The sequence below is a fragment of the Lissotriton vulgaris genome, chromosome 8, assembly GCF_964263255.1.
Source record: "Lissotriton vulgaris chromosome 8, aLisVul1.2, whole genome shotgun sequence".
NCBI lineage: Eukaryota > Metazoa > Chordata > Amphibia > Caudata > Salamandridae > Lissotriton > Lissotriton vulgaris.
The window spans coordinates 356328918-356348967 of record NC_141696.1 but is presented as its reverse complement, the minus strand read 5'-3'; the positions used below and the strand labels follow the sequence as shown (position 1 = coordinate 356348967).

General features: G+C 52.3%; 1 protein-coding gene across 10 annotated transcripts in view; it reads right to left on the bottom strand.

The window, feature by feature from the left end:
* CASK (calcium/calmodulin dependent serine protein kinase) overlaps positions 1–20050 on the bottom strand; it is a 1261401-nt gene that overhangs the window by 553708 nt on the left and 687643 nt on the right. For all 10 annotated transcript variants that reach the window (XM_086934112.1, XM_086934115.1, XM_086934119.1 and 7 more), the window contains exon 10: positions 13798–13897. In XM_086934112.1, coding sequence (XP_086790238.1) covers positions 13798–13897 — 100 coding nt within the window. The remainder of the gene's footprint in view (positions 1–13797; positions 13898–20050) is intronic.

The following is a 20050-nucleotide window of genomic DNA, read 5'->3' as shown; positions in this document are numbered from 1 at the left end:
GCACAGGCGTCCTTCCACCCTTTGGCTATGTCTCTCTTAGCAGAGGTGAGGCCTAGTAACATCAGGTGTCTCTTGTACAAGTTGCCCCCCACCCCATCCATAACATGCAATAAGGCAAACTGCGGCGTATTTGGGAGCTCCCACCCCAACACCTCCGCTAAACAGGCCAACACTCCCCTCCAGAAACGGGCTACAATCCCGCAACTCCATACAGTATGAATGAATGTCCCTTCCTCGCTCTGGCAGCGAAGACAAGTCGGCGAGGCTATCAGGCCTGCCCTAAACAGACGAACTCTTGTATAATAGACCCTATGCAGGAATTTGAACTGGACCAAGTGGAGGCGCATAGCAATAGCTGCGCCCCGAGGTGAAGCCAGCGCCTCCCTCCAGTCCTCCTCCTCCAACTCCCCCACATCTCCCTCCCAGTGTTCCCTGAGTTTTTGAAGCGTGGGATAAATATGAATGACCAATGTTTGGTATATGCACAAAATTTTCTTTGTTACCAGGTCCCCCATAAACACTTTCGCCTCCAGGGGATTGAAGTCCGGCAAAGTCTCCAGACCCACCAAGCTGGGGGATAGGGTGTGGCGAAACTGAAGGTAGCGAAAAAATTGGGAGTTGGGCATCTCAAATTCGTATCGGAGTTCTTGGAAAGATTTCAGTGTGGTGTCATGTATCACATCCCCTAAGGTCGAGATCCCCACCCTGTCCCACCCCACAAAGCCCTGTAGAGAGACTAGAGCTGGGAAGCGGCCATTGTGCCATAAAGGCATCTGCCGTCAGGACATTCCACCACCCCACGCGGCGCAGGGCCTGTTTCCAGATGAGGAATACCACCCGAGTAGCTGTGGGCAGTGCACTACGCAGGGGCGCAGAGTAGACTATAGTATGAAGCGTATTGGAGCCCATCAAGAAGCGCTCCATGGCATAAGCCGGATCCGAACGATCACCATACCACCATTCATTCAACAACAACAAATTGGGGGCCTGATAGTAGGAAAGAACGTCTGACGTGGCCAGTCCACCACAATAGGTGGAGAGGAAGCACGTGCGCAATGCTACCCGAACCACACCCCCCTCCCATAAGAATTGTCCCAGGTGAGAATTGACTTGACGAAACCAGCTCGGAGGAATCGGATAGGGGTGGTTCTGGAGCTGATACAGCAGGTGCGGGAGCGCCACCATCTTAAAGATGGCCGATCTGCCATAAATGGTAAGTAGCATACGCGCCCAGGTCTTCATGTCCGCAAGTACCCGGTCCCACACTGGCACCAAGTTCCGTTCCCAAGACACAGCCGGGGCCATCCGACAGGAAGACCCCAAATACTGGAGCCCTCCAACCGCTACCTGAAACGAAGCGGCCCAACTACCGACCACCGACGTCTGCTCGCCCAAGACCCTCAGGGTAGACTTGCGGGGATTCATATATAAGCCTGAGTTCTCACCAAAAATCTGTAGAATTTCTAGAAGGCGCGGCCCTGAGCTATGTAAGGTAGTAAGGAAGAAGAGGACGTCATCTGCGTAGAGCGCGATTTTGTCAGACGAACCCCCCTCCCAATCAAACCCACGCAGCTGAGCGTCTATCCGCACCCATGCAGCGAGGGGGTCCATGGCCAGGACAAACAGGTAAGGCGATAACAGACACCCCTGTTGGGTGCCGCGCCAAATGTGAAATGTGGAGGACACCGCTCCCGCCACCCGAACCGAAGCTGTCAGGTCTGTATACAAGAGACGTACATAGGAGAGGAAGCGGGGGCCCAAGTTAAGCCGCGGGAGTAATTAAAAACAAGTATACCCAATTAAGGGAATCATACGCTCTGTCGATATCGGCCAACAGAAGCTCCGCCTGCCGCCCTGTGTCCCTAATCGCCTCGCGGGCCCGTCTAATGTTGTGTCTGGTCGCCCGGCCACTGACACCTACATTCAGAGTGGGCCGTTCAGCAGTGTGAACGCGAGAAGCCAGAACTCGAACAGCGCTGAAAGAATTTAAGAAACTCGGAGCGGAAATTTCACGCCGCCAAAGATTCAGACAAAAATGTAACTTGGATCCTGCAAAATAATTTCCGGACACAGGCAGCCTAGCCACCGGAGTAAGAAGGCATCAGCGCGGTTCCACACCATAGATGGTTTTTCATGAAGCAAGCGCAACCTTGGATAAAATCTACACAAGTGTCCATGGACTAGAATTACACTGCCCTGATGAGAATCCTGCAAATCCACAAACAGGATTCGAAACGCGTCGGCTTTTTTATCTTGGCATTTATCCTGCAAATTGACATTTGAGTTTAAAGCGTTTGATGCTTGAAATGGGCTTTTCTCTTTAAGCAGTTTGATTTGTTCAGCCTGAGTGGCCAGGGGTCACATGCGAAAAGTTCTTACCCATGAGCCTATTTACTGATAAATGAAGTGTTTTTTCTAACTCTGATGGTTACTTTATTGTCCATGTTTTTGTTACAATTATGAGCACCTTTGTGATTTAAATGTTTTTCACATTTTCTGTGTTTCATTCACTTCTTGTAAATATTCACACAGTTGTATTGTATATCACATATGGCTATATGTGAGGTTGATGGCGCTCTTTTTCTGTGTATAAAAAGATAACAAAAATTGGTAAAAATCAAAGAAACCAAAGACAAAATCGATTGTCGAGGTAAACAAATAAAGTTTTTTTTATCAAAATAACATTTATTGTTTGAATCAATCCTTAGAGGCCTAGGTAAAAAATCCCCTGTTTCTTTATTATATTGGCCCAACCTACCCTCTTCCCCATAGGGCCAAACCACCCTTGTTTTCTGCTCTGGTCGCCCTTTGTGGCATAAAGCCAGCCTGATAGGGATGGACCAGGTCCAATATATATGGAAGGAGCCTATTGGCCAATGCCTTGGCCAGCACTATGGCTTCCACGTTGAGAAGCGAGATGGGGCGATAAGAGGAATGCTGTTCTGGGGGTCGTCCCGGCTTTTGGAACTCCACCACCTCCGCGTGCCGCCAGCCTGGGGGAAGCCTGCCCTGATTCCTAGCCTCCTCCAAGGCCGCCCAATAGTGAGGGACGAGTTGGGTATTATATTTCTTAAAGAATTCACTGGGGAACCCATTTGGACCAGGGGCCTTCCCGGGGTTTAGCTCTCCCAGTGCAATGCCCAGTTCCTCAGATGTCAGGGGAAGGTCTAACTTGTTGCGCACGTCATCCGTCACCGCCTTAGGAGGCAGATTCGCCAGGAATTTATCAATCTGGGCAGGCAGGAGGCACTCCCGTGGGGCATAGAGCTCCGCATAATACCGCGAAAAGCTTTCGGCCAGACTACCGGGGTGAATCAACGGTTCCCCTGCATCATCCAGCAGCCCTGGTAACTGCTGCGCATAAAAGACCCCTTGACAGAGCCTATACAACATTTTGCTGGACTTATCTCCCCACTGGCAGATTCTCCTACGAGTGGCTAGCCACACCTGACGAGCCTCGTCCATAAGCAGCGCAGCATAGGACTGCTGTGCTAGCAGGAGTTGGCTCAAATCACAAGCCTCACCAGATTGACTACTACTGCACTCCAAGGCCTCCACCTCAGCCTCCGCACGCACCAATGCCTCCCGTTTGCGCCTCCGTGCCTCCACACACCAGGCGATATCCACACCCCTCAATGTGGGTTTCAGGGCTTCCCATAGTGTTGTGGCCCCATCAAAAGAGCCCACGTTAGATGTAAGGTAAGCTGACAGCACATACGTCGCCTGTAGTCCTCCTGCTGAAGATGCCATCCCCAACATGCGCCACCGAAACGGATGTCTCCCCCAAACCAGCTGTAGCTCAACCGACACCGGGGAATGATCCGAGAGACCCCGTGGATGGATTGTCGCCGATTCTAGGCAGCTCACCCTCGCCCTGGGAATAGAAATTTAGTCAAGACTCCAGAAGGACCCATGCACCGCCGATACAAATGAGTATGCCTCCATGAATCAATCCAGTCCATACCAGCCACAAATCCCTGCAGCTTCGAGGGGCGGCCCACCGGCACCTCGCCCTCCTGCCGGAAGAACAAGTTACTTACTTTCGGTAACGATATATCTGTAAGAAACAGTAGTTAGTATTAGATTCCTTACCTTAGAATATCCCCAGGCGTCAGTCTGGATCCGGAAACTTTTGCGTAGCAGTACCCCTGCGCGTTGGTAGGCGTCGTCTGCAGGCGTCCCCTGCGGCTCCGCGTCCGTGGTCGGCGTCGTGCGCCGTGATGACGTCGCTGGAGTATATAGACGCCGCCTCCGCGCGCTGACGTCAGTTCTTTGCACACAGCTTTTCCGCGCCAGAACACGCAGAGCCATGCGAGAACCAACACTGGTGCCATTTGAAACTAGGGCCCTGAAAGGGATGTCCTTAACCCTAGGTATCAGTTCGCAGAACGGGGAGGATGGGTGGGGCGGTAAGGAATCTAATACTAACTACTGTTTCTTACAGATATATCGTTACCGATGGTAAGTAACTTGTTCATCTGAAAGAAACAGGTTAGTATTAGATTCCTTACCTTAGAATAGATACCCCAGCAATACCAACCCCGGTGGTGGGTCTGCGAACCAATACAATCCTACACCAGAAAGTCCTGGAGGACAGAACAGCCAAAGAAGCCATCCCTCCAGACTTGACTGTCCAGGCAGTAGTGCCTCGCAAAGGTGTGCAGCGAGGCCCATGTAGCCGCCTGGCAAATGTCCTGCAAGGGGACTCCCCGGCCCAGGGCAGTAGTAGCCGCCGTGGCCCGAGTGGAATGGGCCCTCAGCCCAACAGGAGGCTCCTTCCGAGCCAAAGAGTAGCACACTTTGATGCACAGAACGACCCACTGAGAGATGGTCCGTTAATGTACCGCCCGTCCCTTCTTCGCACTCACGTAGCCAACAAACAGTTGGTCATCCACCCGGAACTGGCTTGTGCGATCCATATAAAATGAGAGCGCACGTTTTGGGTCCAGACGATGGAGCCGCTCTTCATCCTTTGAAGGATGCGGAGGCGGGAAGAAGGAAGGGAGGGTGATGGACTGCCCGATGTGAAAAGCAGAGACTACTTTGGGCAGGAAAGAAGGTCTAGTTCTCAAAACCACCTTGTCAGGATGAATGGACGGGAAAGGAGGTTTGACAGAAAGAGCCTGGAGCTCACTCACTCTCCTGGCAGAGGTGATGGCAACCAGGAAAGCCGTCTTTAAAGTCAGGAGACGGAGAGGACAGGAATGAAGGGGCTCAAAGGGAGCACACATCAAGAAGGTTAGAACCAGGTTCAAGTCCCACTGAGGCATCACAAACGGAACAGGTGGATACATGTGAGTGATGCCCTTCAAGAATCTTGTTACAATGGGGGACTTAAACAAAGAAGGTTGATCAGGCAGCCTCAGAAAGGCCGAAAGGGCAGAAAGGTAGCCCTTGATAGTGCCCAAAGCAGAGCCCTGCTGGGTAAGAGAAAGAAGGAAGAGAAGAACCTCAGAAAGAGGGGCAGAGAGAGGATCCACAGCTTTTGCTGTGCACCATGCCACAAACTTGTTCCACCGACAGGCGTATACCGATTTCGTGGAGGAACGCCTGGCTGCCAGAATCACATCACAGACTTCAGGAGGCAAGTCAAATGGCCTCAACTGTCGCCGCTCAATCTCCACGCATGAAGGTGGAGACTGGAGAAGGTTCGGGTGGAGGACCGTCCCCTGCTGCTGCGACAGAAGGTCCTCCTGAAGGGGCAGGCGGATCGGGGGACCGACTGACATGCTGAGTAGCTCGGGATACCAGTACCTTCGAGCCCAGTCCGGAGCCACAAGGATGACTTGGGCCCGGTCGCGCCTGATCTTCTTCAGCACTCTGGGCAGAAGTGGTATAGGCGGAAAGGCGTACAACAGACCGCAACTCCACTCGCGCCGAAAGGCGTCGCCGTGCGAGTGCCGTCTTGGAAACTCCAACGCGCAGAACTGATGACATTGCGCGTTCTCTTCTGTGGCGAATAGATCTAACCAAGGCTCTCCCCATTGCAGAAAGAGGCCTCGCGCCACGTCCGAGTTCAGACGCCATTCGTGATCCATCGAGCACCGACGGCTGAGTTTGTCCGCCCAGGCGTTCAGAGAACCTGCCAGGTGTTGAACCGTCAGAGTCACGCCCTGACGTTCCAGTCATTGCCAGAGGCGCAGAGCCTCCCGGTAAAGGGTCCACGACCCCACCCCGCCCTGCTTGTTGCAGTACCACATGGCAGTGGTGTTGTCCGTGAACACCTGCACTACACTCCCGTTGACAAAGGGGAGGAATGCTTTCAGTGCCAAACGAATCGCCCGGAGCTCCAACAGGTTTATACGAGCCGGGAGTCCACCGGAGACCAGATGCCTCTGATCTCTGCCTCTCCCAAGTGGCCTCCCCAGCCCTGGAGGGACGCGTCCGTCACAAAAACGTGCTCCGGTTGGGGAAGGGAGAGGGATCTGCCTCTCACCCAATCGCGGTCCGTAAGCCACCACTGCAGTTGTCTCGCAGTGCCCTCCGAGATCAAGACATGGTCGGACTAGTGGCCCTGATGCTGGGCCCACTGAAACTTCAGGTCCCACTGCAGAGCCGGCATCCGCCACCGGGCGTGATGCACCAGAAGGATGCAGGAAGCCATCAGCCCCAGCAGCCGCAGCGTCAACCTGACCGAAACCCTGGATAACGGCTGAAAGATGGGAATCAAAGCCTGTATATCCTGGACTCGCCGTTCCGGAGGATAGACCCGAAACTGAGCCGAGTTGAGAACCGCGCCGATGAAAAGGAGCTTTTGAGAGGGACACAGGTGTGATTTCGGCACATTGATGGAGAACCCCTGCTCGTGCAGGAGGTCTGCCGTCATCTGAAGGTGGTGGACGACTGTCTGGGGCGAGCCCGCCTTCAACAACCAGTCGTCTAGATAGGGGAAGACTGAAACCCCCAATCTGTGCAGATGGGCTGCGACCACCGCCATCACCTTGGTGAACACCCGTGGGGCGCTGGTAAGGCCGAAGGGGAGAACGATAAACTGAAAGTGCTCGTGGCTTACCGTGAACCGCAGGTAACGCCGGTGGGCCGGCAGGACGGGGATGTGAAAATACGCATCCTGCAAGTCCAACGATACCATCCAGTCTTGCGGGTCTAGAGCAGCCAAGACCTGAGCTAAAGTCAACATCTTGAACTTCTCCTTCCGGAGGAAGCCGTTGACGTTCCTTAGGTCCAAGATAGGTTGTAGGCCCCCTTTGTCCTTCTTGGGTACCAGAAAGTAGTGGGAATAGCAACCACGTCCTACTTCTGGCCCAGGAACGCGCTCGATGGCCCCCTTGGCCAAGAGGGCCGTAACTTCCTCCCGCAGAAGTTTCAAGTGGTCCCCCGACACACGGTGGTTCTGTGGTGGCATGGCTGGAGGAGTGGTCTCGAAGGGGAGGGAGTAGCCCCTTCGGACAAGCTGCAGCACCCACCTGTATGATGTTATTGTGCGCCAGTGGGAGAGGTGATGGCAAACCCTGCCCCCCACTGGCGTCACATGGGCCTGAAAGCACGGACTAGGAGGATTTAGTGGCAGATGCTGCGGGGGGAGGTGTGGTCTGACCCCGCCGCTGTCCCCGACCGCCACCACGGCGGTTTCCACGGCAGCCACCGCGTTGATAAGTCTGTTGCGGCGCGTTGCTGGCAGCACGTGTGGGACCGCCCCTTCCTTGGCCACGAAAGGAGCGAAACGAACCCGTTTGCTGGCGCTGGGTCGAGAGACCCAAGGACTTGGCCGTGACCCTGGAGTCCTTGAAGCGCTCTAGCGCGTGGTCCGCTTTGTCGCCAAACAGGCGACTGCCATCAAACGGCATGTCCATCAATGCATTCTGGACATCTGCCAAGAAGTTGGCGGATCTCAGCCAGGCGTGGCGACGAATCGCCACCGTCGTGGACATCGCTCTGCCCAGTGAGTCGGTCGTATCAAGACCACACCTGATGGAGTATCTTGCTGCGTCTCGGCATTCAATCATACCCTTGCCGAGCTTAGCCCGTACCTCCGGCGGGCATTCAGGCATCAGGTCCGCAACCGTATCCCACAGAGAGTGGGTGTAGCGGCCCAAGAGGCACGCGGTGTTGCAAGACCGCAGTCCCAGACTCAGGGACGAGAAGACCTTCTTACCATACTGGTCGTACCTCTTAGATTCCCGGTCGGGCGGGGCCGACGGGAATGCTGTCTGGGAAGTCGAGGCCTGGATCACCAGGCTCTCAGGGGTGGGATGGGTGGACAAGAACTTGGGGTCATCCGTACACAGACCGTGGCATCTGGCCACGTTCCTATCAACAGGCGAACCTGAAGCGGGCCTGGACCACGTGCCCAAAAGAACGTCAGTTAAGGCCTCGTTGAACGGCAGCAGTGGCTCCTGTGGGCCTGACTGCGGTTTGAGGACCTCAGTGAGGATGTTAGTCCTCACGGCCGCGACGGGGAGCTCAAGGTTTAAGGCCTTGGCAGCCCTCATCAACACCACTGAATAAGCTGCCCCCTCCTCCGAAGCCACTGTAGGAGGCGAGACAAAGCCAGGGTTGGGGGAGTCATCCAGACCACTGGCGTCACCCAAGTCACCCGTCCAGTCCACATTGTACTGACACTCACGGGTCAGAGGGTCCTCAGACCCCTCCCACTCCTCTCCGAAATCTACATCTTCACCATATTCGGAATCAACAATGTAGACCGGCTCCCCGGGGTCCAAAGGCCCCATCGGCGTCGGGCGACGCCGGTTCGACTCCGCGTCCGGAGTCGGAGAGGGAATGGGGGCGGCGCCGCCCGGAGCCGGCACCGGAGCACCGGCGCCGGAGACCCGGCGCCGCGCGGGGGCGGCGCCAGGGGTTGCCCCGATGGAATCAGCGCCGGAGAGGCCGGTTGACCAGCCGGCGTCGATCCGCCGGGGTCGGAGCCGTCGCCGGCGCCGGGGCCGGAGCACCCGACGGCGTCGAGGCAGGAGCACCCGAACCGCTAGGGCCCTCTGACGGGACCACAGGGCCCGGAGGCCCTGTCGGAGAAGACAGTGCCCTCATGGCCATGAGGAACGCCTCTATCTCCTCGGGCGACGCGCCTTGCCCAAGGACCGCAGGGTATGGAGCAGGCTGCGTCGGTGACTCACGCGGAGCCGCGGGGGTGGGGCCACCCGAACCCCCGGCCGCATCGCGGGGGAGTCGGGGGTACGATGACGACGCCCCGACTTCTTGTGCTTCCTACCTGAGGAACCAGAGGGATGGTGACGACTCCCGGAGCGCTTGTGACGGCTCCGCGACCGCTCCCTCGATCGCTCCCTTGACCTCCGGCCGGACCGGGACCGCTCTCGACGCGGGGCCGACACCCGGAGCTCGAGCAGCTTGCGGGACCACTCCTGTCTAGCTTTATTCGTCAAGGCCCGGCAATCGACGCAGGCGTCCACGTCGTGGTCGGGGCCCAGGCACCGGAGGCAGAGTAGGTGATGGTCCGTGACCGACATCGTGCGGTCACAGTCGTCACAGTTCTTAAAACCAGGCATGCTACCGGCACCGTAGTAATATACAAAAAGATTCAAAAACTTTGGTCAAAGACCGGAGTACTGCTCTTCGGATCTGCGCTAACTGGCGTGGGAAAAAGAAGAACTGACATCAGCGCGCGGAGGCGGCGTCTATATACTCCAGCGACGTCATCACGGCGCACGACGCCGACGACGTACGCAGAGCCACAGGGGACGCCTGCAGACGACGCCTACCGACGCGCAGGGTTACTGCTACGCAAAAGTTTCCGGATCCAGACTGACGCCTGGGGATATTCTATTCTAAGGTAAGGAATCTAATACTAACCTGTTTCTTTCAGATTCTGTCCCTAGCAGCCTCCATGACATCATTCCAGTCACCACAATTTGCCATCAGCACATTTGGGATATCAGCCCAAACAGTGTAAAGCTTCTCTATGAGGGACCATTGCAAAGGCGGTGGGGCATATACACAATCCAAGACTATGGGAGTCCCTCCTACCACCCCCTGCATCACTACATACCGCCCCTGCGCATCCTGCCGGAGTCTTGTGTGGGTGTAAGGCACCCTACGATGAACAAGGATAGCAACGCCCCAGGACCCCGTGCAAACCCAGCATGGTAAACCTGTTGGTAGCCAAATCTCTGCAAGCACAGCACCTTCGTGCCCAATAGGTGTGTTTCCTGGAGCAGAAGGAGGCCAGGCCCTTGACACTTCGCTAGCCGCAACACAGCCCCTCGCTTGATCTTATCCAAAAGACCCCGAACGTTCCAGCTAAGGACAAGCAGGGAGCCCGGGGCCCCCAGGGGCACATCAACGCAAGGCATCATCTGGGAGACGCTTCAAGGAATACATGGACATTCGGACAAATGGACAGAACAGAACTCGAAATTCCGGGACCCCCAAGCTGTGCAACCCCCGGTCCCCCAACCCCACCCAGCCCCCCGACCAGAAACTCCCAAACCCACCCCCCACCCCATACCTCAAAACCGTTGAAGTATTTGTCGCGGCTAGGTGGGTGCCCCCGCCCCAACACAGGTCCTGAGGCCCCCCTGCCAATGGATCCCCTCCCAACAAACCACAGCACCTAGACCTACTCCCACCCACCACCAACCCCTTAGAAAAGGGGGGGGGGAAGAGAGCAGCCCACATCAAAAACCTTTTTCCCCTACATCCAGCAACTCAATAACAGAGCCAAACCATGTCAGCATACAGGGCCTAAACAGAGCATCACAGAGCATACATAGCAAACCAAACCCAAAAGTACTGCATAATGTTCGGATGCCGAGGGTCTCGAATCCACTGCCCCTCCACGACCAGAACACTGCCGCGATCTGGACCGCCAGTTCCCCTCCAGGCGGGAACCCAGATTGTTCCCAGATGGAGCTCCCCATCCGAGGAGTCAGCATGCAGTCTAGGCGGAGTATGCGGCTGCACCCGCACAGTTTCGTCAGTCCACTGGAAAACCTCCTCCGGAGTCTCAAAGAAATGCATGCGCGATTGGAACACCACCCGCAGGCGAGCTGGGAAGAGGAGAGCATATGGGAGCTTGAGTTCACGAAGACGGGCCTTAGCTGCCTGAAAGGACTGGCGCTGCTGCTGAACCAGACATGTATAGTCCGGGAAAACCATAATGCGAGTGTTCTCAAATAAAAGCGGTTCCCGAAGCCTAGCCTGCTTTAAGATGACATTGCGGTCAGCAGCTTCGCAGTAACCGGTCGCGGGCGGGGCCCCTCCGTTGGTTTCTGGATGAGAGCTCGGTGAGCCCGCTCCACTACAAAGCAACGGGACAAAGCATCAGGGGTAGCCAGCTCTCCAACCAGCGGGTCAAGAATGCCTCCATGACACCCTTCTCGCAGCCCTCCGGAAAGCCAACAAAGCGCAGATTGTTGCGCCGCGCGCGCCCTTCTGTATCCTCGACCCGCAGGGCCAGTCCCTTCTGGACCCCCTCCATCTTGGCCACTTGCCGTTTCAGAACACCGACGTCGACCTCTACACCTGAGATTCTTCCCTCTGCCTCCATGATGCGGGAAACAGCATTGCGCAGGTCCTGCCGCAGGAGTGAAACATCAGCCCCCACCGCTCCAATCTCCGCCTGAAGCATATCACGGGGCTGTGTGATTGCCACCATTAGAGCTGCATTGTCCGGACCGGGCTCCTGCCGTCCCCCAGATGCTCCAGCTACCCCACCAGGCTCGGTGTATTTGTCAATGGGCCCATGGAGCGCCGCACCTCCCGTCCCTCTCGTCATGGCCGCCAATCTCAAACCGGCCACTCCACTAGGCACTGTCCCAGCCGGCACTCACGTGGAAAGGGAGCGCCCACCCGACCGCCACCACCACCACCAGTGTCCACTCAGCGGGGGCAACTGAAGGTCGAGCCGGGGGAGGGGCCCACCACAGCCAGGCACCAAGGCACCCCCGCCAGGGGACGGAAGGCCTCCCAGGGACGGCCCCAGGTATCTTCAGGAGAGTCAATGGGCCCCAGTCGGCCTTCCCACGCCGATCCCGACTCCACTGCTCATCCATCAAGGGGCCCCCAGGGGTCTACCTCCTACCATGTCTGTGACCACCTCCAGGCGGCGGTGCTCCAGCGCGACCACCGCGGTGACCGAAGATCCGGGCAGGCCGCTCCGCCACACCGCTTCACTCTATGCACCAGTGCCACAGTTCACCAAATGGCCCCAGGGATGCGTTGCACCCCGTGTCTACGATGTCTTCAGAGCAGCGGCGCTCCCAGGGCGACCGGCGCAGGGGCCGATGAGCAGGGGAGGCCGCTCCGCAACCCGGCCTCACCAAGCACAATAATGCCCCAGCTCTCGGCTCCCGGTCCTCAATAGGCCCTGTCACCTGCACTGCCCGCTCCCGACCGGAGCAAGTGGGCCAGGGGGACCCAATACGCACTGCACTTGAAGCGGGGGCCTCCGCACACTGGGCCCGCCGCCCCGCTGCCGCCAGCCCCACCTCACCAGGCCGTCTGCTCCGCGTCGAGGCAGCCGCTCCGCCCACAACCACCGCCAGCTAGCAGCGGCAGAGCAGAGGCGTCCCCTCACCACCCGCTGCCGAAATTGTCCAGGCCTCGGGAGACGCCCAGAGGTTAGGCCCCCCCTCTCTCCAGGCCGGGTTGTCGCCAAACTCCAGGCCCCAGCTTGTCCTGCCGCAGCTAGGCCCCTCCGCTCCCGGGACACCAGGCTCCTGGAATCAATCACGGGGCACCGGAAACCGCCACCGGAGCTCCAGCCAGGGAACAGCAAAGGTCTGGCGTCGCTACGAGCCCCAAATGGCTGTGGGGGCCAGGATAATCGGAGCATAAACACCGGGCCGGACGGAGCTCGTCTAGAGCACGTCCGCCATGCTGGCTCTCCAAGCCACGCCCCCAAAAAAAAAATATATATATTTTAATAATATGTTGTCACGGTCACTCAGATGGCCATCCCATGCCCTTCACCCATAGCAGAGACTCATAATGACTTATTAGTTTATGGAGGAAAGACACCCACATACATGCCATATAACATATTTAAACGTATGACATGAGCACAGCTGCAGCAACAGTCACTAAGAATCTCCCATTCCAATGATCATGGTAACACATTCCACATTCAGTGGGCTTGCTCTCGTATTCAGATCTACTGGAAAGAGATTGTATCCTTGAGCAAAGGGAGAACTAAGATCTCCATCCCCCTAGACCTGGTAGTGTTGCTGTTGCCACTAGAAGCACCTAACCGTCCGATCTCTACTTGTACTGACCTACCACTTATTATATGGTAGTAGTGAGACTCACAGCAGCTCTTCTTACATTTAACTCCCTTTGGTCTAGCCACCTCAGAATCTTCCAGTATATTAGTTTAGATCATAAATACCTTGATCAAATCATTTATACCAGGAAGGTCAGAATCTCAACCTAATATAGGTTAGGTAACTCAGAACTGATGAACAGTTTAGGTGTTGTTACTATCAGACATGATAAGAGTCTTATTTAGATGTACCATCTCCGGTAGTGTAAAGATTAATAGAAGTTTCAATGGGGATTTAAAGCGATCCGACTATACCAAAGGTGAAGGTCTAATCTTGAAAATAACATCACTATTTCTTACAAATGCTTACAGATCACTTTGAACATAAACACTTAGAAACATTGTCCGGCAAATACAATGCATGCAGTAGTTGCTATTCAACATTTCCTATGTGAACAGCTTCTTCTCTCTGATATGCAAGTGATTTTGTATACACCATCTGGCAGCCAAATGGCTGTTTTACAAATCAATACCAATTACTGAGGAAGGCAAAACGTGTTTAACATTAGAAATATAAGAAAAGCTTACACTATATAAATTACCTGAGGATGTAGGGTCTTCAGAGAAGTCAGGCAACTCTTCAGGAGGATCTCCGTAGAAAGAGTTAAATTTGTGGCTCGAAACAGCTGCCAGTACCGCACCCTATGAAAGAATGGTTCAAAAGATCAGTTACACACCGCACAGTCTTAACTAGGAGTTTTCACACCTTATAAAACAATGTAGTATAGCCAAAGGACATTGCTGAGTAGAATAATTTACCTTCTCTGGTAGAGACAATCTAGCTGCAGATTCCTCACCTTTGAATTATCCCCAGGCACCACACTGGATTGGGATTTCTTTTTTTTACAGCAGTACCTATGCGCGTTGGTAGAGGGCATCGAGCAACTCTGTAACAATGTCGTCCAAATGGATATTACATTGTCAAAATCCATATAAGCCCACAGCTGACATCAGTTTGTTATGTGACTACTTTCTGCACTAAAACGCAAAGCCACTCATAGACACTGTTATAAAAACAGCTTGCCCAAAAAGAATAATCTTTTTTTTAAAAACGCTTACATTCATTCTTATTGGTTGTTTGGTATTTCTTTGCTTCTTTTTTTTTTAACCAACGAAAGGCACAAGGTTGCATAGAAGGGATTTGGATGAAAAGGAGAATCCGTTTGCATAGTGGGGAGGAAGGGTTGGTCGGTAAGGTATTTGTAGCTAGATCTAGTCTCTACCAGATAAGGAGTTACCGAAGGTAAGTAACGTATTCATCTGATAGAGACATCTAGCCTCAGATTCCTTACCTTTGAATAATGTACCCAAGCAATACCATCCAGGAGGAGGGTCTGTGAACTAATTCTAAAAAAAGATCGCTAACTGGGCTACCTGATCTGCATAAGAAAAGAGTGCTTGCCAGGAAGAGAGGGTAAGGAAGAAACATCCTACCAGAAAACTTGGGGGAAACCCCGTATGGAACCAAATCCGCAGCTGTGCAAAAACGTGGGAGAAAAAAGCCATGGCAGAAGAAGACAAGTGGAACGAACACTCTATATAAGCATAGCATTACGAAAATGAGACAATGGTGAGCTGGAAACCAGCCACATGGTTCAAGGGAAAGGGTGGGGTGGAAGTCAAAAACCCCAGAAAACCATGTGAGGAGACAGAAAACGCACTACCGACTGAACTGGTATGACTAAGCAGTCAGGAGACCATTGAAAAGAAAACCACAGGGGAGAAACAAATGTGCTAAAATAGAGAAATAAGACCATAATGGAGGACTGGAAAAAGGGTAGAGTTGAACAGAGCTAACACCTGGGAGGCCTTTTCAGATAAACCAGTCTTCATCGTCAAGTTAGTATTATTGGAAGACTAACATCAGAAATGAAGGTCCAACCAAAGGGCCAGTGTAAAGAACTGAAGTAACAGATAGAGAGACAGCCCCCACAGCCTAAAAAGCACGAAGGTCAGAAGCAAAGGAAAGTCCTTGTGTGCACAGGATAACCTGTACTTGGCTAACAAGCAAGGGAACAACGTGAGTGAGGATCCTGACGTCACCCAAGATTGCACACGGTATGCTTATTTGCACAAGAGAAACAAACCCCTACAGGGGTTAGAACTGCAACAGCACTGACAAGAAGTTGAGGAAATTCCCCAGAAAAGAATTCCAAGAGATTACAAACCTCAATATGGTAAGGAACCCATGTCCGGAAAGAACAGAAGATGACATTTGCCCAAAAAAACCAAAAAGGGTAGAAGGCACATCTGAAGGATGGCCAGGACAGCAACAAAATGTTGGGGTTGGTATCAGAGGGGTCATGGAAATGGCTCCAATCAAAGGTGAAAGCAACCTCAGCTTTGCGCAAGGCAGAAGCAGAGGAAAGTCAGGCTATTCAGAGGCATAGAAGAGGAAGGGCAGCCGAGGTGGCCACCCAATGCAAGATATGGACAAGGAATGGCTGCAAGGAACCTAGAAGAGAAAAGAGAGTGAGCAGGTACCCATCTTGCTCATATATAGGAAGAACTAGCACAAGAAGTACTAACGCGTCCGCTGTTAGTACTAGTTGTGGAACCGGCTCTTGGAACAGTCGCCCCGTGGAAAGGTTTTGTGGGGTCCACCACTGCAGAGAGTTGTGAGTGCGACTGTCTACCAACACTAGGTCTTTCAGTTGTCCTTGAGCCTGGTTCCATTGCCGTACTAGGCATTCCTGCAATGTGCGCATCTGAAGTCTGGCATGGGGGACAATGAATATGCAGGAGGCCATCATGCCTATGAGTTGCATGAAGATTTGGGATGGCAAAGAGTCTTGTGGCAGGAATTTGCGAATGAGTGTCTGCATACTGGCTATCCGTGCAGAGTTTGGATACGCCTTTGCCACTGAGGGGTTTATGGTGGCTCCCAGGTACTGCTGTATGTGGGATGGTTGCAGATGTGATTTTGTGTAGTTGATTGAGAATCCTAGGCTGTGTAACAGCTGGATTGTTTGAGACGTGTGTGCTGCACATTGGTGGTACGATTTTGCTTGTATAAGCCAATCGTCCAGGTAAGGGTACACATGTGCCTCCTGAGATGTGCTGCTACGGTCGCTAAGCATTTTGTAAACACTCTTGGAGCTGTAGTAACCCCGAAGGGCAAAACCTTGAATTGGTAGTGTTGACCTTCTATTGTGAACCTGAGGTATTTTCTGTGGGCTGGATGGATGGGTATGTGGAAATACGCATCTTTGAGGTCCAGTGTTGCTAGGAAATCCCCCTGATGTAGCAACGGGAGCACTTGTCGTAATGTTATCATATGAAAGTGCTCCGACAGTATGTATTGATTTAGGGGTCTGAGGTCCAATATTGGTCTGAGAGAGCCGTCCTTCTTGGGAATAAGGAAATATAGGGAGAACACCCCTTCCCTTGCTGTTGGAAAGGGACTTGCTCTATGCCCCACTTTTCCAGCATGCAGTTCACCTCTTGTTGTAATAGGGTGATGTGTTCCCTGGACATTGGAAGATGTCTGGGTGGTATATTTGGTGGTGTAGAAGTCAGTTCTAGGCAGTAGCCAGACTGGATAATTTCTCTCACCCACCTGTCTGTGATAATTGTGTTCCAGACAGGTAGGAACTGTTGGAGTCTGCCTACGACCGGTGATATGTGGTCTGGAGGTAGTGTAATAGAGTCACTGTTTTGAGGCAGTTGAGGCTCTGGTGTTATTGCCTCCACATTCTCTTCCCTTGGTATTGTTACCTCTGTAGCCTCCTCTGGTTGTGTTTTTGGTAAAGGAACTTTGTGCGTTACCTTTATATGAGGCCGTTGTTTGTGAGGGATGTCCTTGTGTATTTGCCCTGTATGAGGAGCGACGAAAGGAGCCCCTTTGTTGCTGAAATTGGAATGCCCGCATGATTTTGCTGTCTCTGTGTCCTTTTTCATTTTATCCAAAATGGTGTCGACAGCAGGGCCAAAAAAAAGTCCTGATTAACAGGCTGGTTAAGCATAGTGGACTGTACCTCATTGTTAAAACCAGAAATACGCAGCCATGCATGTCTGCGGAGTAGAACGCTAGTGTTGATTGACCTAGCTGCAGTGTCTGCTGCGTCAAGCGTGCATTTGATGGAGGCGTTAGTTATGAACTTCCCCTCCTGTATGAGATCTTGTGCTTGGAAAGGCTCAGGTAGGTGTTGCATTAGGGTCTCTAGCTGGTCGTAATGCACCCTGTCATAACGAGCCAGTAGGGCTTGTGTATTAGCGATCCTCCACGAGCTGGAGGCTTGTGCTGCTACGCTTTTCCCTGATGCCTCTAGTATTTTTGATTATTTTGTAGTGTAGTTCCTATATTCCCAATAGGCTCTGCGCATTGGAATAACAAACGGCAGTTTAGACGTAGGACTGAGGTCGACTAGGTCTCTACTGAATATGTTAGACTTAATTAGATATGCCAGCTAGCTCAGAGGTCGCTAGAAACTTTCTCGAATGAACAGGGAGGAGTTAACTTCCCTGATTAGACAAGAAGGGATTAGCTTCTGACAACCGCATAGACATGACAACTTTGCTCCCCCAGAATAAGGAGTATATCTCCAGAATTGTGTGAAAACAATAGATATCTATTTCACTAAGTCAACCGTGCATACCTAGTTTCACCAGAGTGCAGAGGAATAGAGAGAGTGCAGTTTAAGTTAAGTTAGTTTTGCCAAGAATCTGAATCAAGAATTCTCTAAGGGTCTAATCAGCTCCGTACCTTGGTTTTAGAATGAAGGAGGTCTTGTATCTCGTTCTCAGGACTCGATCTCCCAGTCACCCGCAAGGGTGACTGGATACACTGCAGCTGGATTTTCCTGGCAAGAGAAAAAGACAGCGTCTTTCTCAGTGCGTCAAATAGGAGGGACGCATTCCTTCGGCACTCACATCAGCTAGGCTTCGGATAAGTAGATAGCCGCTCTGCTCCAAACCACCGTGTGTTGCTTAAGGCAAACGCTGGTATATTTATACCTGGAAGGTGCCGTGTTTGACGTAAGGTTGGACATAAGACGTCAATAAAAGATGTCACTAAGAACTGGCAGTTCTTTCAGGACTCGCAGGAGTTCTAGGACAAATCAAAACAAAAGCATGGGGAATTCCCAGGTTGCTGGAGGTTTGGTTTGTTTAAAGAACTTGTTGTACTTTCTAGGAATCTAAGGAAGTAGCCTTGCCATATTTGGACTGCATTGGCTATTACTAAATACGGATATGATTCTTATGCCTTTATAAGGATATGATTTGTTATAACCACATAAGGGCATAAATCGGGAATATTTAATTAGGGTCCGAGATACGTTCACAACACTTTGTCTGGGGGAGGTGCCTCCCCGGTGGTTTGGGAGTTGGCTCGTTTACGTGCGTTGGCCACTACCAGTGAATCAAGTGGTAACTGCCCTTTGATGTCAGTAGGGTCTGTAGGGGCTGCCCTATACTTTTTTCTATTCTGGGGTTGATGACCTGTGCCCTGGCTGTATCCTTAAATATGTCAGGTGCAAGTTTGCGGACTCCTTTTAATATGGGTAGTGTTTTAACACTTTTTTTCTGATGTGGGGAAGGTGTCAAACAAGAAGTCTTCCTCTACGGGGTCGTTATGCATATCCACGTTGTGGAACTGTGCAGCTCTGTCTATGAGCTGATTAAAAACCACAGTGTCACCAGTAGGTGACGGTTTAGTAGGTGCCTGTGGGAAGTCATATTGAGGCTGTGGCTCATCCCCTGTGTTACCCTTGTCGTCTCCGTGATGAGGGAGAGTAAGGAATATAAGGATTGAAAGGAGTAGTAGGCATGATAGGTTAAAAAGGAGTAAAGGGTCTAGAAGGAGAAGTTCCAAAGTCCTTTTTCTTTAGTGGAATAGGGGACTGTAACGACCGGATTTTCGGACCAGATAGAATCAGCTCACCAAGACACCACCAACCCGGCCGAAACGTAACCACCTCCCTCCTCAGGACCTACTTACCAAGGTACCTGGGTACCTACATGAGGATGGGGAATAAGAAATATACAAGCTTAGATTCTCTAAAACACCACTATATCTATAGGGATTACTAGAAATACTCACTGATTACTAAGGAATTCCATATTCTACACCACACTCATACCTTATAGTCTTGCGGTAACTTAGGCCCAGACTATGGTACCCTCCTACTCATAGTGAAGGGGGCAGTTCTGATTACTTACCATTATACACTGACCACAATCAGTGCTCACACAAGCCACAATCCTGTGGGTATATACATTGACCACAATCAATGCTCTCATTAATGCCACTCTCTCTTTAGCAGCAATCTCACTACGCACCTTATCCTCCCGGTGCTCTCACCCTCTCACACAAGCCACAATCCTGTGGGTATACACATTGACCACAATCAATGCTCTCACTAATGCCACTCTCTCTAGCGGCAATCTCTGTCCTATGAATACCTTCAGCTCTCTCTCCCTCTCTGTTGGGAAGTTTCTCTATATATCTAATATCTACTGGGGATGTAATATTATAGGTTATGTGATAGATAAGACAGTTCAATCCTCTCACACACGAATGGCCAAATCACAATATGCAAAGGTTATTCTCTGATATAAGTGCTCCCTGCTCCCTTGCTCAGTTACCACTTACCCGGACGGGAAACACATCCGTCCACATAACAGCATCTAACTAGAAGAAAGGTTAACCTCATCAAGAAATAACAGTTACACAATGGTTCACTAAGAAATGGGGTCCCTTTATTACACAATAGCAAATTATAACATCACAATAACTAACAATCTAGACATAGCCTGAAAAGTAAAGGGAAATAGACACATCTAAGGAATACA